At 46.4% G+C, this 23,988-nt stretch overlaps 2 protein-coding genes and 1 long non-coding RNA gene across 3 annotated transcripts in view; 2 read left to right on the forward strand and 1 right to left on the reverse strand.

The window, feature by feature from the left end:
* Positions 1-408: 408 nt before the first annotated feature.
* On the reverse strand, positions 409-5,341 carry sf3a3 (splicing factor 3a, subunit 3). The gene is made up of 17 exons (XM_060042798.1): positions 5,103-5,341; positions 4,937-4,984; positions 4,592-4,644; positions 4,354-4,459; positions 4,016-4,088; positions 3,829-3,920; positions 3,650-3,732; positions 3,193-3,331; positions 2,998-3,066; positions 2,825-2,892; positions 2,623-2,730; positions 2,443-2,512; positions 1,986-2,150; positions 1,791-1,901; positions 1,358-1,448; positions 1,172-1,227; positions 409-716 (listed from the first exon to the last, which is right to left on the reverse strand). The coding sequence occupies exons 1-17, from the start codon at positions 5,196-5,198 to the stop codon at positions 639-641; spliced, it is 1,506 nt and encodes a 501-aa protein (XP_059898781.1). The 5' UTR covers positions 5,199-5,341; the 3' UTR covers positions 409-638.
* A 487-nt stretch (positions 5,342-5,828) lies between these two features.
* ube2e1 (ubiquitin-conjugating enzyme E2E 1) overlaps positions 5,829-23,988 on the forward strand; it is a 33,265-nt gene continuing 15,105 nt past the window's right edge. The window contains exons 1-3 of the mRNA XM_060042860.1: positions 5,829-5,993; positions 7,272-7,493; positions 10,519-10,569. Coding sequence (XP_059898843.1) covers positions 7,273-7,493; positions 10,519-10,569 — 272 coding nt within the window. The 5' untranslated portion in view covers positions 5,829-5,993; position 7,272. The remainder of the gene's footprint in view (positions 5,994-7,271; positions 7,494-10,518; positions 10,570-23,988) is intronic.
* LOC132450799 (uncharacterized) lies at positions 18,470-23,873 on the forward strand. Its single transcript, XR_009523921.1, has 2 exons — positions 18,470-19,512; positions 19,730-23,873. It is a non-coding gene; the product is annotated as an uncharacterized LOC132450799 (long non-coding RNA).

Genomic DNA, 23,988 nt, shown 5'->3' on the forward strand with positions numbered 1-23,988 from the left:
ACGTAAAAACACAAGTTAAATAAAGAGCACTGAACACATATCTAGATGTTTATCTAGATATATTCACCAGAAAATTTTGAAAAATGTACACTATAGTTGCCTTATTCGACAAACTTTTTCCCCATTAACATCCAGATAAATCGCCCTCAAATCGACAAATTCCAGAAGAACAGTGTATCGATATATTACAAAATAACTTAATCTTATCAGTCGCCCGGGGCCAGTAATCTAAAAAACATTTGAAGTTTATATTATCTCTGGTCCAATCCACAATGTCTCCATGACAGTTCTGAACAGACAAGATCAACCATTTCCACATTTGAATTATGGACTTAAGTGCCCCCCCCCCCCCCCACACACACTCCCTGGGACTAGAAGCTGATGGTTTAGACAAGTAGATACAAACGGTAGTGACAAAAATGTTTATTATAATGAATAATAAGAATCCACATTACAGTTATCAAAGGGACCAATGATGTATGGTAGGACATCTTAAAAAGCACTTGACTTATTACAACAAAAAAAAAGATACTGTCTGAAAAATAAAAAAAAAGGGAACATTTCGGAAGCGACTCCATAGAAGTTATGTTTCTTTTCATGTTTAGTACTCCATTGATGATTTATTCCCTCTATGAAATTTACAGCAAGCCTTGTCTCTTCAGATCCTCGTAGGTCTTCTTGTTGACCACGTTTCCACTTGAGTCTTCATATTCCTCCTGCATGGAGACAGCGAGGAACATGAGTTACATCCTTGTCAATACCTTACTGAACCTTCACAAATGCCTCACTCTTATTGAACAGCTGCATGATTGACAATTGATAATCCAGATCGTTTTCCCCGATATTGTGATTAACAGATAATCAATTTAATGGGCCGACCTCACAATACTTTTTAGTCATGTATTTAGCGGGAGGGATTCTTCAGGCCGCGAAAGAACACACAACATATATGAGTCAATATACCTGTGATTCATTGAGTAGTTGTAATGGTTTGTAATTCGATTTTGAACATAATGAGCACAGAAATCAGATATTCTTTGTATGACCATACGATTGAATTGCAACCTTTCACAATAGCCAATTGCAGAGACAACATGATTATGATTAATATGTAATTCATTTCGCAGCCCTTCCTCATAGCATGTTTATTATTATGTGATTGAAGACAAACCTCTGTATCGGGCTGCCATCTCTCGGAGGCCTTCTGAGACTTCAGCTTCGACCACACTAGACCACAAAAACAGAGCAAGTTAGGATGTCGGCACAGCAACCATAACATGCTCAGATATGAACCGGGGCCGTCATCACTATATAGTCTGTGTTCAGCCCCATTAGTCTATGTGCCAACACAACGTACGAGAAACGGCGTCCTCGATCTGGGTGACGTTGGCGAAGTGGGCGGTGTTGGGGATCCCCAGGCAGCGCATGCCGTGGGCGTGGCGCCACTCCTGGAGGAAACAGCGCAGAAAATGTTAAACACACACCCACGAAATGAACCACAACAAATCTGCACTGATTTTTCAAAAGGTGCCATTGGATTATCAGTGGCCTTTTTCAGTCGAGACTGACAATAATTGAGTCCCTCTGGAATGAGCGATGGTTGGATTGGTTTTACTCTTTAAGAAGTTGATAGTTTTGTTATTTAGCTATTTTCGTTTTGAGGTACAGTAATTGATGTAAAAATGTATTGAAAATGCGACACATCATTTAAGTATGCATGTGAATAAAACACGACAAAGCAATGAATCAAAAATAATAATAATACTGAGGAAGAAGAAATGCAGCCATACCGCAAAGTGCCTCTGAAAGGCCTTGGGCCCCCTATAGGTGTAGTTTCCGCAGATCTCACAGTTGTAGTTGATGTTCAGACCGTGGAGTTTATAGAGCCAATACGGAATGGGCTGCAGGGGACAACAGCAACACATTAGAGAGGAACAGAGCAGGAAGTGGTACCCTTCATCCAGGGGCGACCAGTCCGTCCGTACCTTTCCGTCCCAGCCGAGGGGCAGGTTCTTGGGGTTGTAGATGATCTCGTTGTCCTCGTCCTCGCTTTCGCTCTCGCTCAGCTGCTCGTCGTCCTCCTCCTCCCGCTCCTCACCCGTGCGGGCCTGCTTCCGCTGCACGTTCTCGTGGGTCAGGTGCCTCTGCTCCTGTGGACGCAATGTGGGGAGAAGGGAGGATGCTGCATCAATTAATCGAAGCACAGAAACGTAACTCTCTAAAGAGTTACAGTTGGTGGCTACAGTTTATCTAAACCTGCATGTTCCCGGATAAATTATTTTAGCAAAAGACAGCCGGTTCTGGCCTTTGGCCAGTCGAACGATAAACCCCTTTTGATAAATATGGGTTAGGGTTAGCAGACACAGTTTAACAGCCAATGACCAAATGATTATCACCACACTGAATTACACCTCAGCAGCATTGTTAGCCAAAATCACTTACCCCAAGAATCTCCACATAATCGTATATCTGGGCTTCCAGGAAACCAATCTCCTTGTTGCGCTCTGTGTCCCTGAAGAAGTAAATGGGTAAAAAAATATTATAATATTAAATGTAAAAAGATAGAATTTGTAGCTATATATGGTTAAAGGAGCCATGATCTCAAGCTCTCGCGTCACATACTTCTTTGGTCCCTTGGCTTTGGGATTCTTGGCAAAGAGGGATGGATCCAGTGATTCCAGTGACTTGCCCTTGGTGCTGAAAAGCCTCTGAGCCCTCTCCTCTAAAGTCCTGTAACACAAGCCACCAGTACATCAGACACACAAACATGATACAGCATTCTACGGATTTCATATTCAAGCCTGTTTTGTCATCAAACCCTCACCCTCCACACTTGAGCCCCAAAGCCATCAGGGCAGACTTCAATCTGTCCAGACCCAAGGAGGCCAACTCCTGTTATAAAAAAAAAGAATTGACAAGATCAAGGTATGAGTGGCAAAGGATGAGGAGGTCAATAAGTTAAGCAGTGTTACAAACGGGCCGACTCCCGACTCTCACCTCCCAAGAAGAGAAAGCAGAGAGGTCCAAGTGAGCTCCAGCGTGGGTCAAAGCACTGCTCGTCTCTTTCTAATGCCCAAAAAAGTGACAGAAAAACAGATTAAAACTAAAATACCATCACCAGTACAATAAGCCCATTCTCTACTGGAGGAAACTCCAAAATCCACCCAGAGCTCCGTCATCATGAGTACTCACAGGCCAGCCTGGAAAGGTGCCGTTCTCCCACTTTTTGTCAAACTCCCCCAGCACTTTGCCGTACAGCTCGTTTTGGTCCAGTAGGGGCTTCACCCGCTCTGTGTAGTCCTGCAGGTACTCCAAGAGCATCTCCAGGTATCTGTGCAGAAACAGGCGCCATGAAACCCACCTCCATGTTTGTTGTTGCGAAACAAGTCTGTGGCCAGATACTGAGTGAAAATTTGGTTACCGAGCAGATATACTTACTTTTACACACTTTTCCTTAAGAACAAATATGAACTGCAAAGTGCCTTCTAAAAGGATCTTGTTTTTCACAGCACTTTAAAACATTTAATTTGCCTTCCAAATAAGAATACATTTAAGAAGCATATTTACCCATGTGACCCATGTACAGGGTGAGGTCTGTTTTTTGGCTCAGATTCTGACTAAGAAACGAAGCAAATGCCACCGCACTTACTTTTTGTACTCGGCATTCTTTCTGTCTTTAGAGATGTCAAACAGCTGGTCGAAGGAAGAAAGGTAAGTGATGTACTCAATTCTCTGCAGAGGGAGGGACGCAGAAGGGATACATTAGAACAGTCTGACGAAGGTTGGTGGGTAGCCCAGAGCATGCAGAGCGTCGAGGGGGTTGCTCACGTCGGCTCCCTTCAGGTTGGTGAACTTCAGGAAGCAGTCGTGGAGATCCAGGTAGCGTCCGTAGCCTTCCTCATCGGTGAACTCCACCATGTCTGTAGGGGAAAATCACCCAGCCATTGCCTTTTGGTTAGGGGACTGATGGAAAACTATGAGACGAAGTTGAGCACGGTCTGCTGGTAAGCCTTACTTTGAGACTCCTCGGTGGGGTTGTCCCTAGCCTTTACCAGCTCATCAAACTCCATAGACATTGGCACACAAATCTGAAAAAATAAAAAAGGTTCATTGCTTTTGCAAAAGTCCCTTAGTTCAAACTCTGGTAGCAAAAATGACTATGTTTTTGTATTACATAAAGTAAATGGATATTTTTTATAATCTCAAGGCATTACAGCAACTTAATCATCTTACATAAGAGCAATGTAAATGCCATCAATTTGAAATCAATATAATTGTTTGCAATTTCTGTTGCATTAAAATTGAATACATAATTCAGATGAAATGGACATATCACACTAAGGACACACGTACCTCATTTGGGTGCTTCCTATGAAACTCCTTTATCTGTTTCAGACGATTGTAGAATTCCGCAAACTCATTTGGTCCCGAGATTGCATTGAGTTCATCTTTCCTCATTCTGTTGGTGAAAAGTAAATTCCAATAGGACTTGTGAACATCATCGTGCAAAACATACCCCTTCTTTCTTGTATTGGGACTTGGTGTCCGATGTGTTTTTTTTATCCGTATTTCAACCTTCGTTGCTACTTACCCATCTTTGTCTTCATAGGAGTCTCGCAGATTTCCACTTACTTCCATAAATCTCTGTTGAGGAATCATTACAAAATAAATGACTGTATGCTAAATGTACCAAGAGGGTCTGAAAGGCAGTTCCAATATACCCCAGTAAATCTATCTAGAAACTATCAGGTAGTGTTTACCATAAAATTACTAAATAAATACTGTAGACGTTATTATTAATAGGTGTGAGATATACAATTGGATACATATCATGCACATACTCTCTGTAACTTAAGCGTTTTTAATCCGTTCCATGTTTATAAAGCATTTTTAATAGAACTTAACGATTTGAGCTTGAATCACAAATGCAACTTACATCCAACATCGCCCTTGTTCTGTGGTCAGAGTTGATCTGTTCGCGTAGCTGATGATAATAAGAAGGATCAGTATTAATGAAACTGAAATTATAAAAGATTCATTCATTTGAGAGGTTTTTAGTTTTGTGGATGGGAGCTAACCTTAGCATAGCGGTGCTAACTTACCGTAGTTTTTTTATGCATCATCTCTTTTGTTTTAGCATCCATAAGTCTTTCCTTTTCCTCATGGTAGCGACGTTGTTGCTCTAAAATGGTCTCCATTGTGTGGATTTTTTTAATTGGGTTACTTATAAGAATAGTTCTCTTTCTAGCTAGAATAAATGAAATGAAAGGTGCTTCGGCTACGTTTGTTTTCAATGGCGCATGTAGGCGCCGGCCGGAAGTAGGTCCTCCGATCTTTGTGGTGAGAGAAACATCCTGAGCGTTACAATGGTTCCCCATGGGTGACGCAGTAGACCCAAGGTACTGTCATTCATTTATATACATAAATGCCAATACAAACATCTCATGGTGCTTTTACCATCTTTTTTTTTTAAAGACTCAAATTATGGATTTATTTCTATAATCCAATTATTGTTATTAAAGATTCATATGTGTATTTCATGTCGTGTCTGGGCCACAGACTACAACAGCGTCTAGACTCTAGACGTTTGAATGTAGGCTACACTGTTCATTGTTCTTTGATTGTCAAGTTAGTGAATGATGGATGATGATACACATGATAGAGGATAAAAGTGTATATCATTAGATAGATCTATTCCCATGAACTCATTAAAGATATTTACCGAGAATCATACTCAATAACACTAATTCACACTTTTGTTGTTCGGATAATAAATTATTACTTCCCAACCATCAAAGACTGCGCACTCAGTTTGCGCGCACTCGTGTGGGAGAGAGCGCGCTCAGAGGCGGTCCAGTGTGTCACATTCTCTCGCAGTCAAAGCCGAAAACGAAAAGCAACGGAGAATCGGGAGACGGGGAACATTATACGGAATATACTTTGGACCTTATAGCTGATTTTTTCAACTGTTGTGTGATCGCGCTTTTGAAAAGGTAGGCAGGTCCGAATTGTTCGACAAAACATCCAACTCTATAAATAGAGGGTTTTTAACCACCGTCCCGGGAGAGCGTTATCTGCTGAGGGGGTGTGGGGCATTCATTCTGTCTTTTGTGCAGCAGCAGATTTTTTTGATGTGGTCAGTGTGGGAGCCGCTCAATGGGCATCACACAGCCATGCTATCGTTAGATGTTGGTGTGATGTGAGTGCGATGGTTTGTTGTGCCAGATAGAGATGTCTTGTAATGTGTGTGTATAGGTCTGATCGTTCTTCGCATGCATCCAACACACTGGGGCGTTTTGAGGGGCTCGGGGCTCTCCGATTACCCCCGTGATGGGAAAACGTGTAGGCCTCTTCAATTATAAGTACACGCGTGTTTTTTCTTAACGTATTTGAGCGGTTCGCAGTCGTGTATAGTTGCGGTTGACATGTTTTGACACCTCTGCCATGGCTACACACCAGGAGGGAGGAGAGGGGGGGTTCGAGCCACGTCCTATCTGCAGCACAACTTTTAAACGGCTCTATTTATCTTTTGTTTTGTGTACGTGTGCCCCCGAGCTGTGGTTTAACCATCGTTTGCTACATGACAGTAAACATGGGTTCACAGTAAACACGGGTCTTTAAACTGGATGCGATATCAATTGAGGGTATCATAATCTCATATTAAATAAGCCGTCAGGGCATGCACAAAGCGTCACTTATTTGCCCTAATCACCATTTGACACATGAGATCAGATTACGATAAAAGCACACATAAGAGATTAGCGCATGGTTGTTTTGCAGTGAGAATTTCCTTGCCAAGAGTCGTGTAATTCCTACTCGGAATCTCCATGAAATCAGACTCATGGCTCCATCCGTGTCCCGGCGGAGCGAATGAAAAACAGACTCTTTCACCTTGGAAGTTCATAAAAAAAATGATGTGAAATTTAATTGACTGAATGCGACCTTGTCGGTGGCTCTGATTACCCAATAGCCCTTATCTCTCGGGGTCAACCAGCTAGACTGATCTCGGCTGCAGCAGAGAGATCCGAGAAAGATTGTCTTCTGCCCCCGTCCCCTCACCACCCGTTTTGGCTCCGTGCCTCCTTGTGCAGCAGCTTCACACATCTGAAGGGGCCAAGATAGAAACAAAACAACAACCGTCTGGCAGAAAAACAGAACCTTAAATTCAAGACAAGTGTGTGTGTCGTGTGTGTGTGTGTCTGTGTGTGTGTCTGTCTGTGTGTCTATGTGTGTGTGTGTGTGTGGTGTGCGAACTCGCTCATGTCCCCCAGCATGTCCAGCGAGGTGCAGCCGAGGCCGGACCACAGCCCCAACACCAGCGGGGGCAGCTCAGACACGGAGCAGCGGGAGGCCGCCCCCGCCGAGCTTGAGGGCCAGCCCCAGGGCCAGAGCCAGAGCCAGGGCACGGAGCAGCGTGACCAGGCCCAGCCCAAGAAGAAGGAGGCCAAGATCTCCAGCAAGACCGCCGCCAAGCTCTCCACCAGCGCCAAGAGGTAAAGCCGCCCCCCCTGCCCCCCCCCCCCCCCCCCCTGGCTCACCTCGCTTGGAGCCGCTCCACCACCAACCTGCTTAAAGGGTCAAATGCTCAGCATGTGTGGTTGGTGTGATGGGTTATGCCTTTTGGTAGCCTGTTGGTTGATGGTTGTGGTTGTGGATAGAGCTTGTGATGAAATAACAGTCAATAGAAAAATGTAACGCTGTCTTTAGATGAAACTGTTCAATAGTACCAGGGTTATTGTAATGACTCCTTGGTTTTAAACGGATAAAAGTTAAACTAATTCATTAGTTAACACACCTAGCCACCGCTCAATAAATCAATGAGAGAGCCTTACGGTGTGGCAGCCTTTCTGTTCTAGTCGGCCAAACGCCACTGAGGCTGGATCTAAAATAACCACGACCACAGTCAGAGGGAGACCTGAAGTCTCACATCACGACACCCCACATGTCGTATCGTACGTTGGCTCACTATTGCTCATGCAAAGCTTTCTGCTGTTGCTGCTCCGGTTTTCTGTGTGTGTGTGTGTGTGTGTGTGTGTATGCGCACGTGCGTGTGTGCGTGCGTGTGTGAGGGGAGAACACAGAGACAGTGTCCCTGTGTGTCTGTTCCAGCACACGGAGGGAGCCTGGCCGCATGTTTTGCAGTCCCATCCACGCTGGGGCCTGGAGCTTTAGTGAAGGAGAGTGTGAAGAGAGCCACCACACACTGGGCCTGAACCATGTAGGGAGACAGTTAAAGATAGACAGAGAGAGAGAGACGGTCAGCCAGACAGGGAGACTAGAGGAAATATGGGTAGACAGACAGTTCAGACAGACAGAGAGACCAGTTGAAAGATGGGTCGACTAACTTATATATAGATTGGCGGATAGATAGATAGATAGACAGATGGATGGATGGATGGATGGATAGAGAGATGCACACAGATGACACAGAGAAAAACTGATAGATGGAGAGGAAGCACAGATGGATAGCTTTGTTCATCCCTGAGGAGAAATGTAGGCCCAATCCGCGACGGATATGGTGCTATTATTTTGCTTGTTGCTATAAGCAAAATAATCCTCCTTGAAGCTCGTTGATGGGACAAATACAGTTAGCCTCTCCGATAAGATAATGTAACGGGCAATGGGAGAGCAATTTGGCCAGAAGAACGTCTTACTTACACTCTGTGTGTAAAGGTCACCAGCAAAGCATGCTCAGTGGGACTAACATTATTTAACACGTTCCAGTTAAGTCAGCACACTAGCTCCAGTGTGCTCCATTTATCTTTAATACCGTCGCCGTAATGGGGCTGCCGAGCGTGTGTTGTGGACGGTCACGGAACCAAAAACACACATACAGTACAGTACTGGCGAAGGAGGGAAACGGCGAAGGGGCAAAGTATCCGTCAAGATCATTGCGCTACGATATGTTAAGCCATATCACGCAGCTCCACCAAGCTTTGTAATCGGTCCCCCCCCCCGGCCTTGTTCATTAATGCGCACTCCTCCTCCTCCTCCTCTTCCTCGCTAGCAGCTCCCCCAGCCGTCACAATGTGCCACCTCAGGAGAAAATACTGTGGATAACATTACACAGAGGGGGCAGCGGCGCCGGCATGAGCCATGGCGATTGTATTACAAGCCTCTTTATTTTCCTTTCCCTCTACTTCCTACTCCCTTGGAATCAGTGGAGTGTGGCACTAACCCCCCCCCCCACACACACACACACACACACACACACATCCTACTCCCCCGGCTCCTGTCTCCTTCCCTGTGTCATCATAAAGGAGTGGGTTTTTAAGGTGTAATGTCACTAGCGTTACTGCATCGCTAAATATCACCTGCGCCAGTCGGCGGTGTGTTTAGTGGCAACAGGCACGGCTGCGTATGTGTCGAGGCGTGTTTCTGCTGACTGACTAATACTCGGAAGGGCGGGGTGATTTCATGCGGTGCAAACCCCCCCCCTGGGCTATGTAGCGCTACAGTGGGTTATTATCAATATGTTTGGATGATAACCTATTTATTTCCGCCCGTGTCCAATTTAAGGAAAGGAGCCGTTCCGCGGCGAAATAGCTTTTGGTGTTGTTTTCGTTGTCAGGTGTTTTCAATGGCATCTATATGGTGTCTGTAAAATTTAACAGGGTCACGACAGAGGCGAGCGCCCCGGTGATGGGGAGGCCGAACGAGATTTACTTTTAGTTGGCGGAGAGGGGGAGAGAGAGAGAGAGAGAGATAGAGAGCCAGAGAGCCAGAGAGAGAGTCCATAACACTGCTCTGTCACACTCGAGGGAGCAGGCATGAAAAAATTTGTCACCTGGCTGTTAAAAGATTCCTCAGAGCGAATCAAATCATTGGCACGGATGTGTAGTTAATACTCAATAAAGGTTGGTGCCAGTGGTGTGCAAGGAGGGGATGTGACCCCACACACATTTCTCTCCAGCTTTTTATTAGATGATGTGGTTATGCGCTGCTTTTTTGATGCGATGCGTTTTTGTGTGAAACGGCTACCAGAGAAAGGGGGGGGGGGGGGTAATGAGGGGTAATGAAAATGCGAAACTCAAGGAGAACCGGCACCCCTCCCCAACACACTACATGTAAACACACACACGCACACGCACACACACAAATGAATTCGGCCAGATATCAGATGATGGTTTTTTTCTGTCTGTCGGAGAGCTTCTGACACAAACATAAATTGTTGTGCTTGTACAGAAAGACGATAATAATAGCCCTCCCCCTGCACACACACAAACACATGCCCTCTCTTCATGTTTACATGTTGATTCTGTGTGACGGGACTTATTCCTGTGTTCAATCAAGGCACCCTGGACCTCATTAGGAAATCAATGAGGTGTTTCAGCCTGTACACTTACACATTGATTTCTCTTTCTCTTCCTGCCAGGATTTATATATCTGTCTTTGCAGTGTGCTTCCTGGGTGCTTTTCTTTCTGTGTGTGTGTGTGGGGGTGGGGTGGGGTGGGGGGGGGGGAGAAAGGGGGATAGAGCCTGTGATATTTACGCTGTGGTGTTGCGTCTCATTTCAGGATCCAGAAGGAGCTGGCAGAGATCACCTTGGACCCACCGCCAAATTGCAGGTAGGAGCTTGTTGATGGTGTCTCTTTAGAAATAATATAACGCCATGCCCCTAGATTCTGCGTGTGCGCGCGTGTATGTGTGTGTCTGAATTGCGTGTTTGCGCATGCGTGGGCTCATGTGTCGTGCAAATACTTAAAGGTTGCCGGGCCCATTGAGACTAAAGGCAGAGGATGATGTTTCTGCATTTACACAGCGATTAGCCCCGAGGGTCCCCCGGGTGAACGCATATCGGCCCCTGTGGACAGGCCAAAGGGCCCGCATTTAACCCAATGGGGTTGGCTGGTTGCTCAAGTGTCGAAACATAATGACATCTATTGTTGTGTTTGCTCTCAGGGTTGCTGGGGTTGAGTAAGAGGGGGTTTGAAGTCGGGCTGCTCGATTATGGAAAAAATCATAATCACGATTATCTTGGTCAATATTGAAATCAGGAATATTCAAACGATTCTTTTTGAGTTTTAAAACATGTTATATTGATTCAGCATGTCTCTCCCACAAAAAACATTCCTATCTAAATTAATATACAGATATGTATCCAGCTGTTCTGCCCTTTCTACAAAACATCCCAAATAAAATAATAATTAAGAACTCAATTATGTTCATTTTGTGATCGTTGACGCTAAAATTGAAATCGCGATCAAAATTTGATTAATCGCCCAGCCCTAGTTTGAAGGGGAGATTAAGTGTTAAGTGTTATTTCAGTATTGATGGATGTATGCATGCAGGGAATTACAAAAGAGAGAGAGAGAGAGAGAGTGGTAGAGGTTGGTTAAAATTTTGTTTTACAAACCTCTATTTTTGGTTTAAATAGGCGGTTGTTGTAGCCTATATCTTGCAAGCAGTCGTGGAAACATCACAACAGAATATCCGAGCAGCAATTAAGCATTCGAATTAAACATCTATTTCCGAGGCGAGGCGAAAGGTTTCCATTTTAAGACATTCCGTTTGATGACTTCATTCGGGTCATGAAATGCAACGACGGTGTGTGTGTGTGTGATTCCCGGTTTGGGTTTCTATTTTATTCCATTTCATTTCTTAACAGGCACGTTCCGTCATTTGGCGTGTCAAGCGGTTCACCTCTGCAGCTGTCACGCGCTCTGGAGCAGCCTGTGATGAATCCCCCCCCTCCCCCTTACCTCCCTCCCCTCTGCCCGTCGGTGTCCTTCGCATCGGCCCCTCCTTCACAGGGGCTGTCTGTTAGGAGGGGACCCCTGTCACTCCCCACCTACGATTACATTTGACACTGTCAACTAGGCCGTGGTTAATCAAAGCAGAGTATAAATACAAAACAGGGAGAAAGTACGACTGAAATAAATACGGATGCGACACATTTCAGTACAATGACCTGTGGGGCTCCGGCTCCCTCTTGTTCCTTTCTCGCTCTCTCAGTCTCAGTCTCTCGGCTGGATACATGTGTGTTGTATGTATGTTGTAACCTCATGTCCTGCCACACGTGTTGTGCTGATCTCTGTTGAAGAAGAGATTTCTAATCTCAAGGACCTTATCCAGTAAAGGTCAGATAGATACTAATAAAGAAATGCAACACTGAGCCTGTAATCATCATCACAGCAGCTCCTGCTCATTAAAAACATGGCGGCCTGGCACAGAGTTCTGCATATTCAGTGTTTCGCTCTGGAAGTGGGAGCGCACAGCTCCTGTCCTCGTTCTCTCTCCGCACGAGAGCGAGAGAGCGATTCTTAGTTTTTTTGTGGTCGTGCGTGTTTGGATTGATCTGAGGCGATAATGTGGCCGCATTCGGGGAGGGTTTGTGGAGGTGGCGGCGGGCTTCATCAGGGAAAGGGGGGCAGTATTTGGCATAAGGATCACTTATGCCGTCCTTATGCCATAGGAGTGGTCTCCCCCCGAAGAGGAGGAGGAGGAGGAGGAGGTGTTGGTGGTGGTGTGGGGGGGTCGTTTTCATTTGTGGTTTTAATCATCCTTGTCACCCCGCCAGAGAACAATGAATTGAATGTGACAAGCGCGCTGGAAGAGTATGTAAATAGACCCCCTTCCTCCCTTACACACGCACACACGCAGACAACCGTTTCTTCCCTCTTCCCTTTTACAATGCGTGTGTGTTTATCTGTAATGTGTGTGTGTGTGTGTGTGTGTGTGTGTGTGTGTGTGTGTGTGTGTGTGTGTGTGTGTGTGTGTGTGTGTGTGTGTGTGTGTGTGTGTGTGTGTGTGTGTGTGTGTGTGTGTGTGTGTGTGTGTGTGTGTGTGTGTGTGTTTTCGTAATTACCATATCTTTTCATAATGGTCCTGGCAGCGTTTTGATAAGAATAGCCCCCGTCGGCCAAAGGAAACAATGTGCGAATTCCAAAAGAGGGAATTAGCTACGCTTTCAAAAAGATATTCTCCCTTTCCCCTTTTCTCTGGCTTGTATCTTTCTTTAGAGACGGACTCTTGTCCCACTGGTGCTTATGAGTCCTAAACTCCAAATATCCTCCATTTATTCCAATCACTGAGTGGTGGTTACACTAATAGTATAGACTTTAGTGTAGCTTTGACATTAGAATACGATCATTATCCATTGTAGCTCAGCTGTGTAAAGAGTCTAATATAATTATATATAATAATAGACTAGAATCCCTGCAAAAGCTGCATCACTTTCTGTTACCACATTTACTTGTATTTAGGGCCCCGTCCTACGCAGAATCCTTACCCCGGTAACAAAGCACGATGGATCTGATGACTATATGTATTTGACTAATGGCGGTGTTACATGGCTCAGTAGCGAGACGGTACATGGCCCTGCTGCAGACGGGAGTCTGTTGTGTTGGCCAATGAGAACATTGCGCTGCACAGCTCAACGCTCCATGCTGAGCTGTTGACAGGTGGAGGGTTCGATTGGTTCTTATTCGCGTTGCCGTCGGCAGCACGGAAGGAGGGGACGGGGTGACGGGGGGGGCAAACCACCTGGGTACAGGTGGTTTGCCTTCAGCAGCGTGGTTATGAGCCTACTACATCATCACACACTGAACTATGGCTTCAACACGAAGCCCTTCATTACTTATTAAGTATACGTAATCCTATGGGTTAGAAAGACAATTAGGAAAATCATGGTGGCCCATGGCCTCTCTCTCTCTCTCTCTCTCTCTCTCTTGCTCCTTCTCTCTCTCGTTCCTCCCTCTCTTTCCCTCTCTCTCTTTCTCTCTCTCTGGCTCTCTGGCTGTCATGCTTTCTCTCTCTCCCTACGCTTCCCATAACAGCCGAGATTGAGTGTGTGAAAGCCAACTGGCTGACACACCTGGTCGTAATCCTCTCTAATGAACACACACACACACACACACACACACACACACACACACACACACACACACACACACACACACACACACACACACACACACACACACACACACACACACACACACACACACACACACACACACACACACACACACACACACACACACACACACACACACACACACACGCTCGGACCACGTGCACCATTTGCCCTGTTATTTGTGTCTTAATTTCCCCCAATATACACAGTATATCCCTTCTTGTATATATTGTTATCTTAATGCGTGTGCTTGTACAGTGTATAGCTGCGTCTGCGTCTTTGTGCTTCATTGTCAATATTGACTTCATCCGATTGCAGCGACCAGATATTTACACTCTGGACGACCTGTGTTGACATTGCCTAATGCCGTCCCTCACCGCGTAGATCCCCAGGAGAGCCCAGGAATCTCCGTCCAAACATTCAGGAGGGTGCATTACGTCGGCCGCCACACCCAACCCTTGGCCCCCCTGTTCCAGGCCTGCCGTAGCACCCCACCCCCCCACCCCTCCCGGCACAGGGGATTTAAATCTCAAAGCGTCCCAGCAGGCGGCCCTCCATCAGCAGGGGGCTGGGGCGGGGGGGGGATCAGCAGGATTGTCTCTCCCATTAACTTTAAGTCAATGCTCCCTGCCGCTGTCGTTAGGCAACGTCATGTCAATGCTAACCGCCGTACGCCGCGCAGAAGACAGTGGAGGCCAACAAGGGACTCCAGATTGCTATCAGTGTGCTGTTGTCGTTGTTGATGATGATGATGTTGTCGTGTGTGTGTGTGGGGGATACTGGTAAAAGTACGACACAACCGCACAGCTCTAAGGCAGATTGGTGGGGGGGGGATCGCGTTGTAAGCTTAGGGGGGAAAAGTTCAAGTCGCTCCGGTGATTACATTTTTTAAACGATACACGCAGCGTGCTATCAGTGGTGTCTAAACCCAGCGTCTGGAGGAGTGGTTTGGGAGCCTGGTGCCTAAGCCCCAGTGCTCTGGAGGTGTGGTTTGGGAGCCTGGTGCCTAAGCCCCAGTGCTCTGGAGGTGTGGTTTGGGAGCCTGGTGCCTAAGCCCCAGTGCTCTGGAGGTGTGGTTTGGGAGCTGTCAGGGGGACTTTCCTGACGACGTAGATAGGTGGGGGAAAGCACAGACAGACCTGGGAGGATTGAAAATAGTGTTTAAAAAAACACAGTTATTACATTTTGCTTTCACTTTGCCCTTCGTTCCCACGCTAAAGAGTGAGTGACAGGAGGCAAATGAGGGAAGTGTGTGATTGACTCCCACGTGGCACTGCTGAACGCTGCCATCTCGTTCAATCATACGTTCTTAGGTTCCAGCTGTGGCAGAGCAATATAAATGCCGCCTTTACAACCAGGATAGTGGTCATAGTAGTAATCAGCCCGAATGGCAATTTGCGGGGAAACAATCTATATATCGATTTAAGAGCGGTACTGCCTAGTAACCAATCACACTGCAGGATGTGGTGGTCTGTGTGTGTGTGTGTGGGGGGGGGGGGGGGGGGGGCATGCGGGTGTAGATGTAGGTGCATGTCTGCGTGTGTGCATGTGCGTGTGCGTGTGTGAACATCTTGTGGCCTTTTGTTTAAGAACTAGTCTCCCCTAAGCCAGGTTGACCAGCCTTTTCCTCCTCCTTCCATCTTGTTTTTAATTAGTTTTATGGTTCCTCTTGGTATATGGCCTTTGGTCTCTCTTGTTATTTGTAGTGGTCTATATACCTATTAGTCGATTCTTACTTTTGTTATTATCTAACCGATAATTAGGCCTCTTCCTAGAGCCTGTAATCCAGGGTTAGAATCAAGCATGTTTGCAGTATACTGTTCATACCCGATTCACACAAACTCGCACACAAACACAAACTTGCACACAAACACACAAAGAAGATACCCGAGGGGCATGGGCGACCTAAGTGTGTCACTCTCCCATGAGAGTCACGAGGTCACGCACACACGCACACACGCATTCACACACGAACACACACACAGGCACACCTTTATCGTATCACTACCCAGATTCTTGTCTCTCCGAGTCAATGGGGGTTAACTGTGGCCCTGCCGTAAGCGTGCCTTTGCTCGTCTCCGCTCCACCGTTTACCAACAAAGCGACGCTCGTAAAAAGGGGAATTGAAACGATACCATTCTGTGAGAGTGTGACTCTGCTGCCTCGGTCCCATGGGGCCGGAGGAAGAGAGAGGGGTGTGTTGAACAAAGACGTGTTGAGTTGAAGAATCTCCAGCATTTTACATTCCCTCTCGCTCTCTCTGCATGCGTGAGGAGGAATACATCGGGTCGTGGGGGTGGGGAGAGGAAGCCAGAAAGAGAGTGAGAGAGAATTTCCTCCCATCTGTTTTACAGGAGAAAGCCGCTTTAAGAATCGGGTGAATCATAGTCACTTGAAGTAAGGCCTTGTTGCAAGTCCACCGTGTTAACTGTGGATTCCTATCGGACGCTCTGGCGCGCCGGGTCTATTCACGTCGTGTTGGAGCCCAAATGAAGGTCGCCGTGGCCTTGCCCGGATGGCTCTCCGCCTAGGATCGCTTTTGGAGCTCCTCACCTCGTGATCAGTCAATATGGCCCCCGCGTCTGCCCTTCTCTTCCAGTTTCCATCCCCAGTCGATTGTCTCACTTCCTTAAACCCACTGCCCTCTCTTTCTCGCTCTCTCTCATTTTTTCTCGCACCCCCCCCCCCACACATCTTTATCACTCTCTCTTCCTTACTCTCTCTATTCCTCTTTATTTCTTCTCTCTCCATCTAGCTCTTGCTCTCTCTGTCTCTCTCCTCTCTCTTTGTCTGTGTCTCTCTATCTCTCTCTTCTCTCTTTGTCTGTGCCTCTCTGTCTCTCTCTATCTCTCTCTCTCTCTCTCTCTTTCTCTCTATTTTCTCGTCCTCGGTAATTTGCCACAGCCCACTAAGCCTGTGTCTCCACCAAGGCTTGTGTGCGTGCAAATGAGGTTGTCAGCCGTGCTATCAGAAATGCACGTCATGTCTCTGTGCGTGTTAGATAAATGATCATCTCCTTGTTAGATATGGCTTCTCTCCATTCTGAAGAAGAGGGACTGCAGCAGAGAGAGAGAGAGCGAGAGAGAGAGGCAGAGCGATAAATAGTGCATAGAGTGTGTGTGTGTGTGTGTGTGTGTGTGTGTGTGTGTGTGTGTGTGTGTGTGTGTGTGTGTGTGTGTGTGTGTGTGTGTGTGTGTGTGTGTGTGTGTGTGTGTGTGTGTGTGTGTGTGTGTGTGTGTGTGTGCGTAAGAGAGAGAGAGATCCATTTCCTCCCTTTTTGATTTATCTCTATGTCACCCGCCACACTTTGTGCACACACACGTGCACACGTATGCACACACACTCAGAAATGCGGTACTTCCTCGACCGAGGACGGAAAGGAAACCTTGTTTGTATCGAAAGCAAGAAAACCCCAAACACACACACTTTCTCAAAAGCAGTTGTAAGAGAGAGATATGCGTTTCAGCCGACAGACAGGCAAACACAAACACGGGCATTCATGTTAACACAACACAAGGGAACGTTAACCTTGTTTAGTGCATATTTCAGAATAGCTTGCGGTTTACTTTTTAATGTAGACTTTCTAAACCTACATTATCAATGTTTCGGTTTGTAATAAGGAAGAGAGAAAATATGTCTTATATCCGCTCATTTGTATTAAGTTCCTTATAACCACATTCTTCTTTTTCTTATCTCTCTCTCTCTTTCCCTTTCTCTGTGTCTTTGTCTTGTTGTCTCTAAAGAGCCTTGATCCCGGGCCCTTCCCTGATACAACATTGCTGTCTATTAATACTGTGATCATGACAACATTGATCAGTCCACGCGGTTCACAACGTTTTCCATTGATTCTACACAGACATATCATGCAGCCACTCGCAGCCTTCAGACGTATTATCTGCCCTCGAATAACAATTCGCCTTCATCACATCCTTCTCCACGATACCACGATTGTGCCTTTGGGTTGTTTTTTTTATCTAAAACATTAACGTCACAAATCTCTGAAGAGTGCGTCATAAACATTCTAATCATGGATAATGACTCAATTATTGTTAAACAAATATCAATTTTTTTTCTCACTCTCCATTCTCTCGGTCTCTCTCTCTATTTTTCCCTCTCCCTCTAATTTTCTCTCCCCCTCTTTTTCTCTCTCTCTCGCCCTGTCTCACTCTGTCTCTTCCTCACTTTCTATCTGTCTCTCTCATTCTCTGTGTGTGTGTCTCTCTATCTCTCTCGCTCGCTCGCTCTCTCTCGCCCACCTTCACTTCCACTAGCATGCTGGCAAGCGGTGATAAAGCAGACAGCTGGCCAAACTAACAACAAGCCCTGGCCCACTCCATATTGGGGGGGCCTAGTGTTGTTAGCGCTTAGCTTTAAACTGAACCAGGCAGTTGATCGTGGTGGTGGTGGTGGGGAGGGTGGAGTTGCGATAAGGCCTTCTGTTTAGTAACAGTGCTGGTGGCGATAACGGTGCATACCTGTGGTTTTATTTTGCCGGCAGAGGAAAAGGTGAAACAAATGAAGTAAACAAAAGCAAAAGAGCAACAAGAACAACGCAATGCGTCAGGAACAATTATTGGCTGTTGGCAGTTGGCTTTGCGTGTCCCCCCCCCCCCCCCCCCCCCCCCCACCCTTGGCCTTCTGGCGCTAAAAATACTCAGCAGTACAAAGGGGACAATGCTTTTTCATCACATATTCATCCATTATTTACAATAGAGTAATTTATCACACACTATTATCCAAAGCAACTATTGAATTAAGTAGGGGTCATTCAGGAGCAATGGTGGAGGCATCTTGCTCAAGGATGCCTACAGCTAGACTGGGGACATTGGGGTTCAATTAGCATTGCGCTTGCGCGGGTGTGTGTGCATGTGTGCGTGTGTAAGCACCCACTTACACATGTGCGTGCGCGTTGCTTTCATGGCCGACCGAATCAGAGAGGTTGTCACCTTGTGGGTGTCGTATTACTCCTATGAAGAAGAAAAGAAAGAACCCAAATCTTTGTTCGTTGGCCTCGGTGCACGCCTTGCCTTTCCCCATCCGGCTGACGCAGCCCAGGAACGGCCGGTGAATTATTAACGCCCCTCGGCTGGTGCACTCCCAGCAGGCTGCTGGAGCCTCCGACCTTCAGCCTTAATGGAGGTGATGGTGGAGGTGGAGGCTGAGGGGTCTCTGAGAGGCGGTCCACCAGGGGTTAAAGGGCGGAGAGGGGAGGGGGACATTAGCACGCTGTGAAGGAGGCCTAATGGAGGAGTCTATAGCGCTACTCCACGGCGGGTTAGTGGAGTCTTAACGGGTAGGGAGACCTCATTGTTTTCTTCTGGTCTCTGGTAGTGGGGTTAGTGGATAGTGGTTATGGAGTCTTAACGGGGAGGGGAACCTCATTATTTTTTCTTCTGGTCTCTGGTAGTGGGGTTAGTGGATAGTGGTTATGGAGTCTTAAAGGGGAGGGGAACCTCATTATTTTTTCTTCTGGTCTCTGGTGCTTTGAGACGGTCGGCTCCAAAGCAATCACCGGAGAGGGGATGGACGCTTATCCAGTTCAGGGACGTCGTCAGCTGTTTATACAAAGATGAGATAGGGTTAGAGATGGGGTAAAAGAGATGGGATGAGATATCGGACCCCCTGCGATGCACTGCCGTCGATTTGATGACAGGTACTGCCCTGAGAGAGAGAGAGAGAGAGAGAGAGAGAGAGAGAGAGAGAGAGAGAGAGAGAGAGGAGAGAGAGATGAGAGAGAGAGAGAGAGAGAGAGAGAGAGAGAGAGAGAGAGAGAGAGAGAGAGAGAGAGAGAGAGAGAGAGAGAGAGAGAGAGAGAGAGAGAGAGAGAGAGAGAGAGAGAGAGAGAGAGAGAGAGAGAGAGAGAGAGAGAGAGAGAGAGAGAGAGAGAGAGAGAGAGACTCCCTGTCCAGAGGTAACGCGGGGAGCGAGGTCATGAAGGAGGAGCGAGGTCATGAAGGAGGAGCGAGGTCATGAAGGAGGAGCGAGGTGAAGGAGGAGCGAGGAGCGTTTCGAGGGCAGAAAATACCTCTTAAGGCTGCGAGTGGCTGCATGATGATGTGTCTGTGTAGGAATCAATGGGAAACGTTGTGAACCGCGTGGACCGATCAATGTTGCCATGATCACAGCATAGCAGAGGGCTGCTATCACGGAAGGAGCTGAGCTGTAATTGTTTTAATACAATCCAAATCCTAATCCCATCCATTTGTTTTAATACACTCAGGTCATATTTGGATTGGGATGAATGGTCTCTCGACCAATAGATATGATGTGATTGCAATGTCGAACGGGATGGCTTTTCTGGGTATTTTTCTTGTTTGGTTACCCTCATCATGTCTTTTGATCTTTGTTGGGCAGAAGCGCGATGTCCTAAATGATATGTGTGTGCTCTGATGTACTCCCTGTTCAGATAGTGAGGCCAATGAAGGATAGCTCTGCGTAACATAACATGTTAGGCTGTGACAAGCAGGTTAACTACCGCCAGGAGCCAGCTAACTCCACTGGGCTTTAGAACCTGGCGTTGTGTTTCTTGTGTTGAAGTATTCTTTACTCTCCCTCTCCCTTACCTTATTTTACTCTCTTGTGCTGATGTTGTGTGCAAGCACATTTGGACAGGTAAGCCCACTGGGGTTGGAGTGAGTGGGAGAACAGATCAGGCACTGTCAGACGGCGAGAAAAGCAACGAGGGTTGTTGATGTTCCCCATTTTCTTTTGAGACTGAAAAACACTGTCAACGTCTCAATGTCTCAGAGTAGCTTAGCAACACGGAGCCATCCATCAAATGACATTATGAATGACTAATATTTCATTATTAGATCAAACCAAAGTGGCAGTTTGTGGCATTAAACAAACACGCTTAGGTAGTTGAAAAGAACAAAACAACTCATTGTAATTTGTCATTTAGGAGCATTTGAAATCTGTGAATGCCTTCAATGCGCGCCTTTCAATGTCTGCGTTCCCTAACGTCAGATGTATATGCAACATCATCTTAACCAATAAAAAGGACACATCACAGCCTGCATGGCCTCTTCTCATCTGGAAAATCGCCTATCCATCGTCCTTATCAGGGGCTGTGACATGGGCAAATAAAACACTCTTTTACCCCATACCTCCCTGGCTCATTCCCGCCTCTGTCAGGTGCCCTCATCGTCAGCGGCAACAGAACCCAACAGTTTGTATACAGCCCCCTGCGTCAACCTATCTGCAACGAGCACTTAGAGCTTAAGGTAGCGTTGCATCGACACTCATGGTGGGTGTTGATATCAGTCCTGACTGCCATGCCAGACTTTAACACAGAGTAACGGCACCGGAGACCATGCTGATGCAGTTTATCAGCAACACAGGCTTTATCATGTCGGATATTGTTTTGGAAGGGATTATGATGATACTGCGATCCATTTATTCTGATGAGTCTTGGCTTAAGTAGATCAAGTTCATGCCGTTGATGGATAAATAGATCAAGAATATAGTGTCTGGTAAATGTTATGGGCTTGTGTTGGCCGATATGATGCTCCCAGCTGTCTGCCATGTGGTGCCTCGATGATACTTTGTCTGAGCAGTGCTGACGGCTGCTTCTTTGAAATAAAACATGTGATTTGGGAAAGAGGACATCCTTTCAATACCCCCCTCCCCACTCTTTACCCTCAATACACCAAGAGAGTGGGGAAGAGAGAGAGAGAGAGCAGAAGATGGAGTTTCTCAGCCATTGAAAAGTGTTCCATTTCACACACCTGTGATTGACAGGCAAGATGGTTTCCCCCAACCAATCAGGGAACAGAGGCTCTGATTGGTCAGAGGGACACCGGGAGCGGTCCAACAATCGAAATGGCTCTCGTAAACAGGCAGTGAAAACAAAACAGATATGCTCACCGGAGCGGTTCACTGAATTACAGCTGATGGATCGCGGTGGCATTTCTCCCAGATTACACTCGATAATAATAGCTGTTGAATATGACCTACGGCCTTTATGCTGTGCACGGTGTTTGACAAACTCAACACACATCCCTCTGTGTCCACGATGGCACTCGATCCTTGTCGGCGGGCAGGTTTTATGTCAGTATTATATAAAGGATGAAACCTCCTTTGACTATAAGTCGTTGACAGCAGATGAAAAGGAAGAGGAAGACCTTATGATAAAAGATAGTTTGGACTCCCCCCCTCGCCCCAGAGAAGCAGACATCAAACGGGCCCGGGGGTTTTGCTTCCGATTCTACAGGGATTTAATCTGCCCACCAAAAGCATTACTATGTCACTCTGGGAATTACTTCATTTTATACGATGAACTTGCATTCCTGGGAGAAGAAAAAGCCCTTCTTCCTCCTCCGTCTTTTTTAAATTAGTCTCCTTCCAAAGGTACGGCTTCCCTCTCCTTTGAAAACGGCAGGGAGTTAAAGTTGACTTCTCCCACTCTTTTACAATTTTTATTTCACCGTGGTTGGGGATTGGCGGTTGGCCCCTGTCGGGGGGGCCCTAGAAGCCTCTCCTGTCATCTCAAGCAGCTCCGTCGACCTGTGTGACCACTAAGCACACTCTGCTCTCCGGAATCCTGTTAACCCCCTGGGCTGATCTCTGTCCGCCAAAACCATCCGATCGGAAACGCATGGTTTTGGCTCTTTGGGAAATGTGTCCTGGCCAGCCGGTGGCTGAGGGGCCGGGGCCCGGTGTAAACATGAGGCGCTGCCTCGCTAAGGAAATCGTAATTGGTCTATTGACAAAAGACTTCACATTGAGCCTCAGGATTGGACTGGCTGGCTCTGAGCGCAGGAGAGCAATCTCCCGGAGAATGCTGACTAATCCCATTACATCTAAACACGTGTTTGTGGCAAAACAGGCTAAAGATGTCCTTGGTTCTCCTTTTTTGCAAGAGTTTAAATGGTTGGGTTTGAAGGAAGACACTGTGTTGTGTTTTTTTTTGTGTCTTTGTGTAAGAAAGGAGAAATAAAAGCCATAGCCTTCTGTTCAGTTCTTATTTTAGCACTGCCTAGTGTTGCTGTTTTTTGTCCAAGCTCCTATCTTCTTTATTTTAATGTTATTTTCTGAATCTAGGTCTTTATAGTTGTTTGTTTTCTTTAATTCACTGCCTATTGCAGTTTATGGTAGGTCAACCAGGTTTAATTAATTGCTTCCAACGGTTTGGCCTGGGCCGGAAAACGGAAAGATCGAGGGACGGAGTAACGCAGTGTTTCCTGTTTGTTAAAGATTTATTCTTCCAGAGAGAAAAACTCATTTGAGCGTGTCGAAAGGGGAGGGACGATGAAACGATGATTTTTGTGCTTCCACAGTGGCCAGTGGCTTACAACACAGGTTGAATTTTAAACCTTTACAGAAACTTGATCTAAGGATGTTGGTGTCCGGAAAGGACGTTTTCAGCTTGTCTTCCCAACGGTTAAACCACACCATGTTTCTGGAGATTCCTCTACCAATGGGTGACATGTGTTGTGTTTGTGGATCTGACACTCAAACTGCCTCTGCGAAGTTGCTCCTAAATGCCTGTTAACTGTAGATCGTTTCTTTCCCTTTTCTGGTGAGTACGGTTAATTCAATAAATAAAATGGCTTACTCGCAGTGTGTGTGCCCAGATGGTCCGCTGGGAAGTGAAAAGGCTGCATCATCATAAGCATTCATGCAAGATGATTTTATGGATTTTGATGGATTTCTCTTCTGGAGAAATATTTTTTCAAGTGGGTCTAGAGGGATTCTGTCGTCGCTGTGTGCGTCCCCTTATGAGCTATTAGACACACAACGTTGTTTCCATGGAAATGTCCAATGCAGCTGTACAGTGTACCTTGTATACACAAGCCGGCTGACACGAAAACAAACGATCAGGTACAGATCTGTACGAACACAGACACACTCCTCTTCTAACTTCTTATCTTTTATTTAAACGTGTGTGTGTGTGTGTGTGTGTGTGTGTGTGTGTGTGTGTGTGTGTGTGTGTGTGTGTGTGTGTGTGTGTGTGTGTGTGTGTGTGTGTGTGTGTGTGTGTGTGTGTGTGTGTGTGTGTGTGTGTGTGTGTGTTAAACGCACCCTTCCTTATGCACACAAACAAAAAAACACATATCAACAGACATGAATCCATACACACATACTCAGATCTCCTCCTGGGAGTCAGAATGTTGCTAGGCAACGCTTT

This window comes from Gadus macrocephalus, chromosome 22 (genome assembly GCF_031168955.1).
Source record: "Gadus macrocephalus chromosome 22, ASM3116895v1".
NCBI lineage: Eukaryota > Metazoa > Chordata > Actinopteri > Gadiformes > Gadidae > Gadus > Gadus macrocephalus.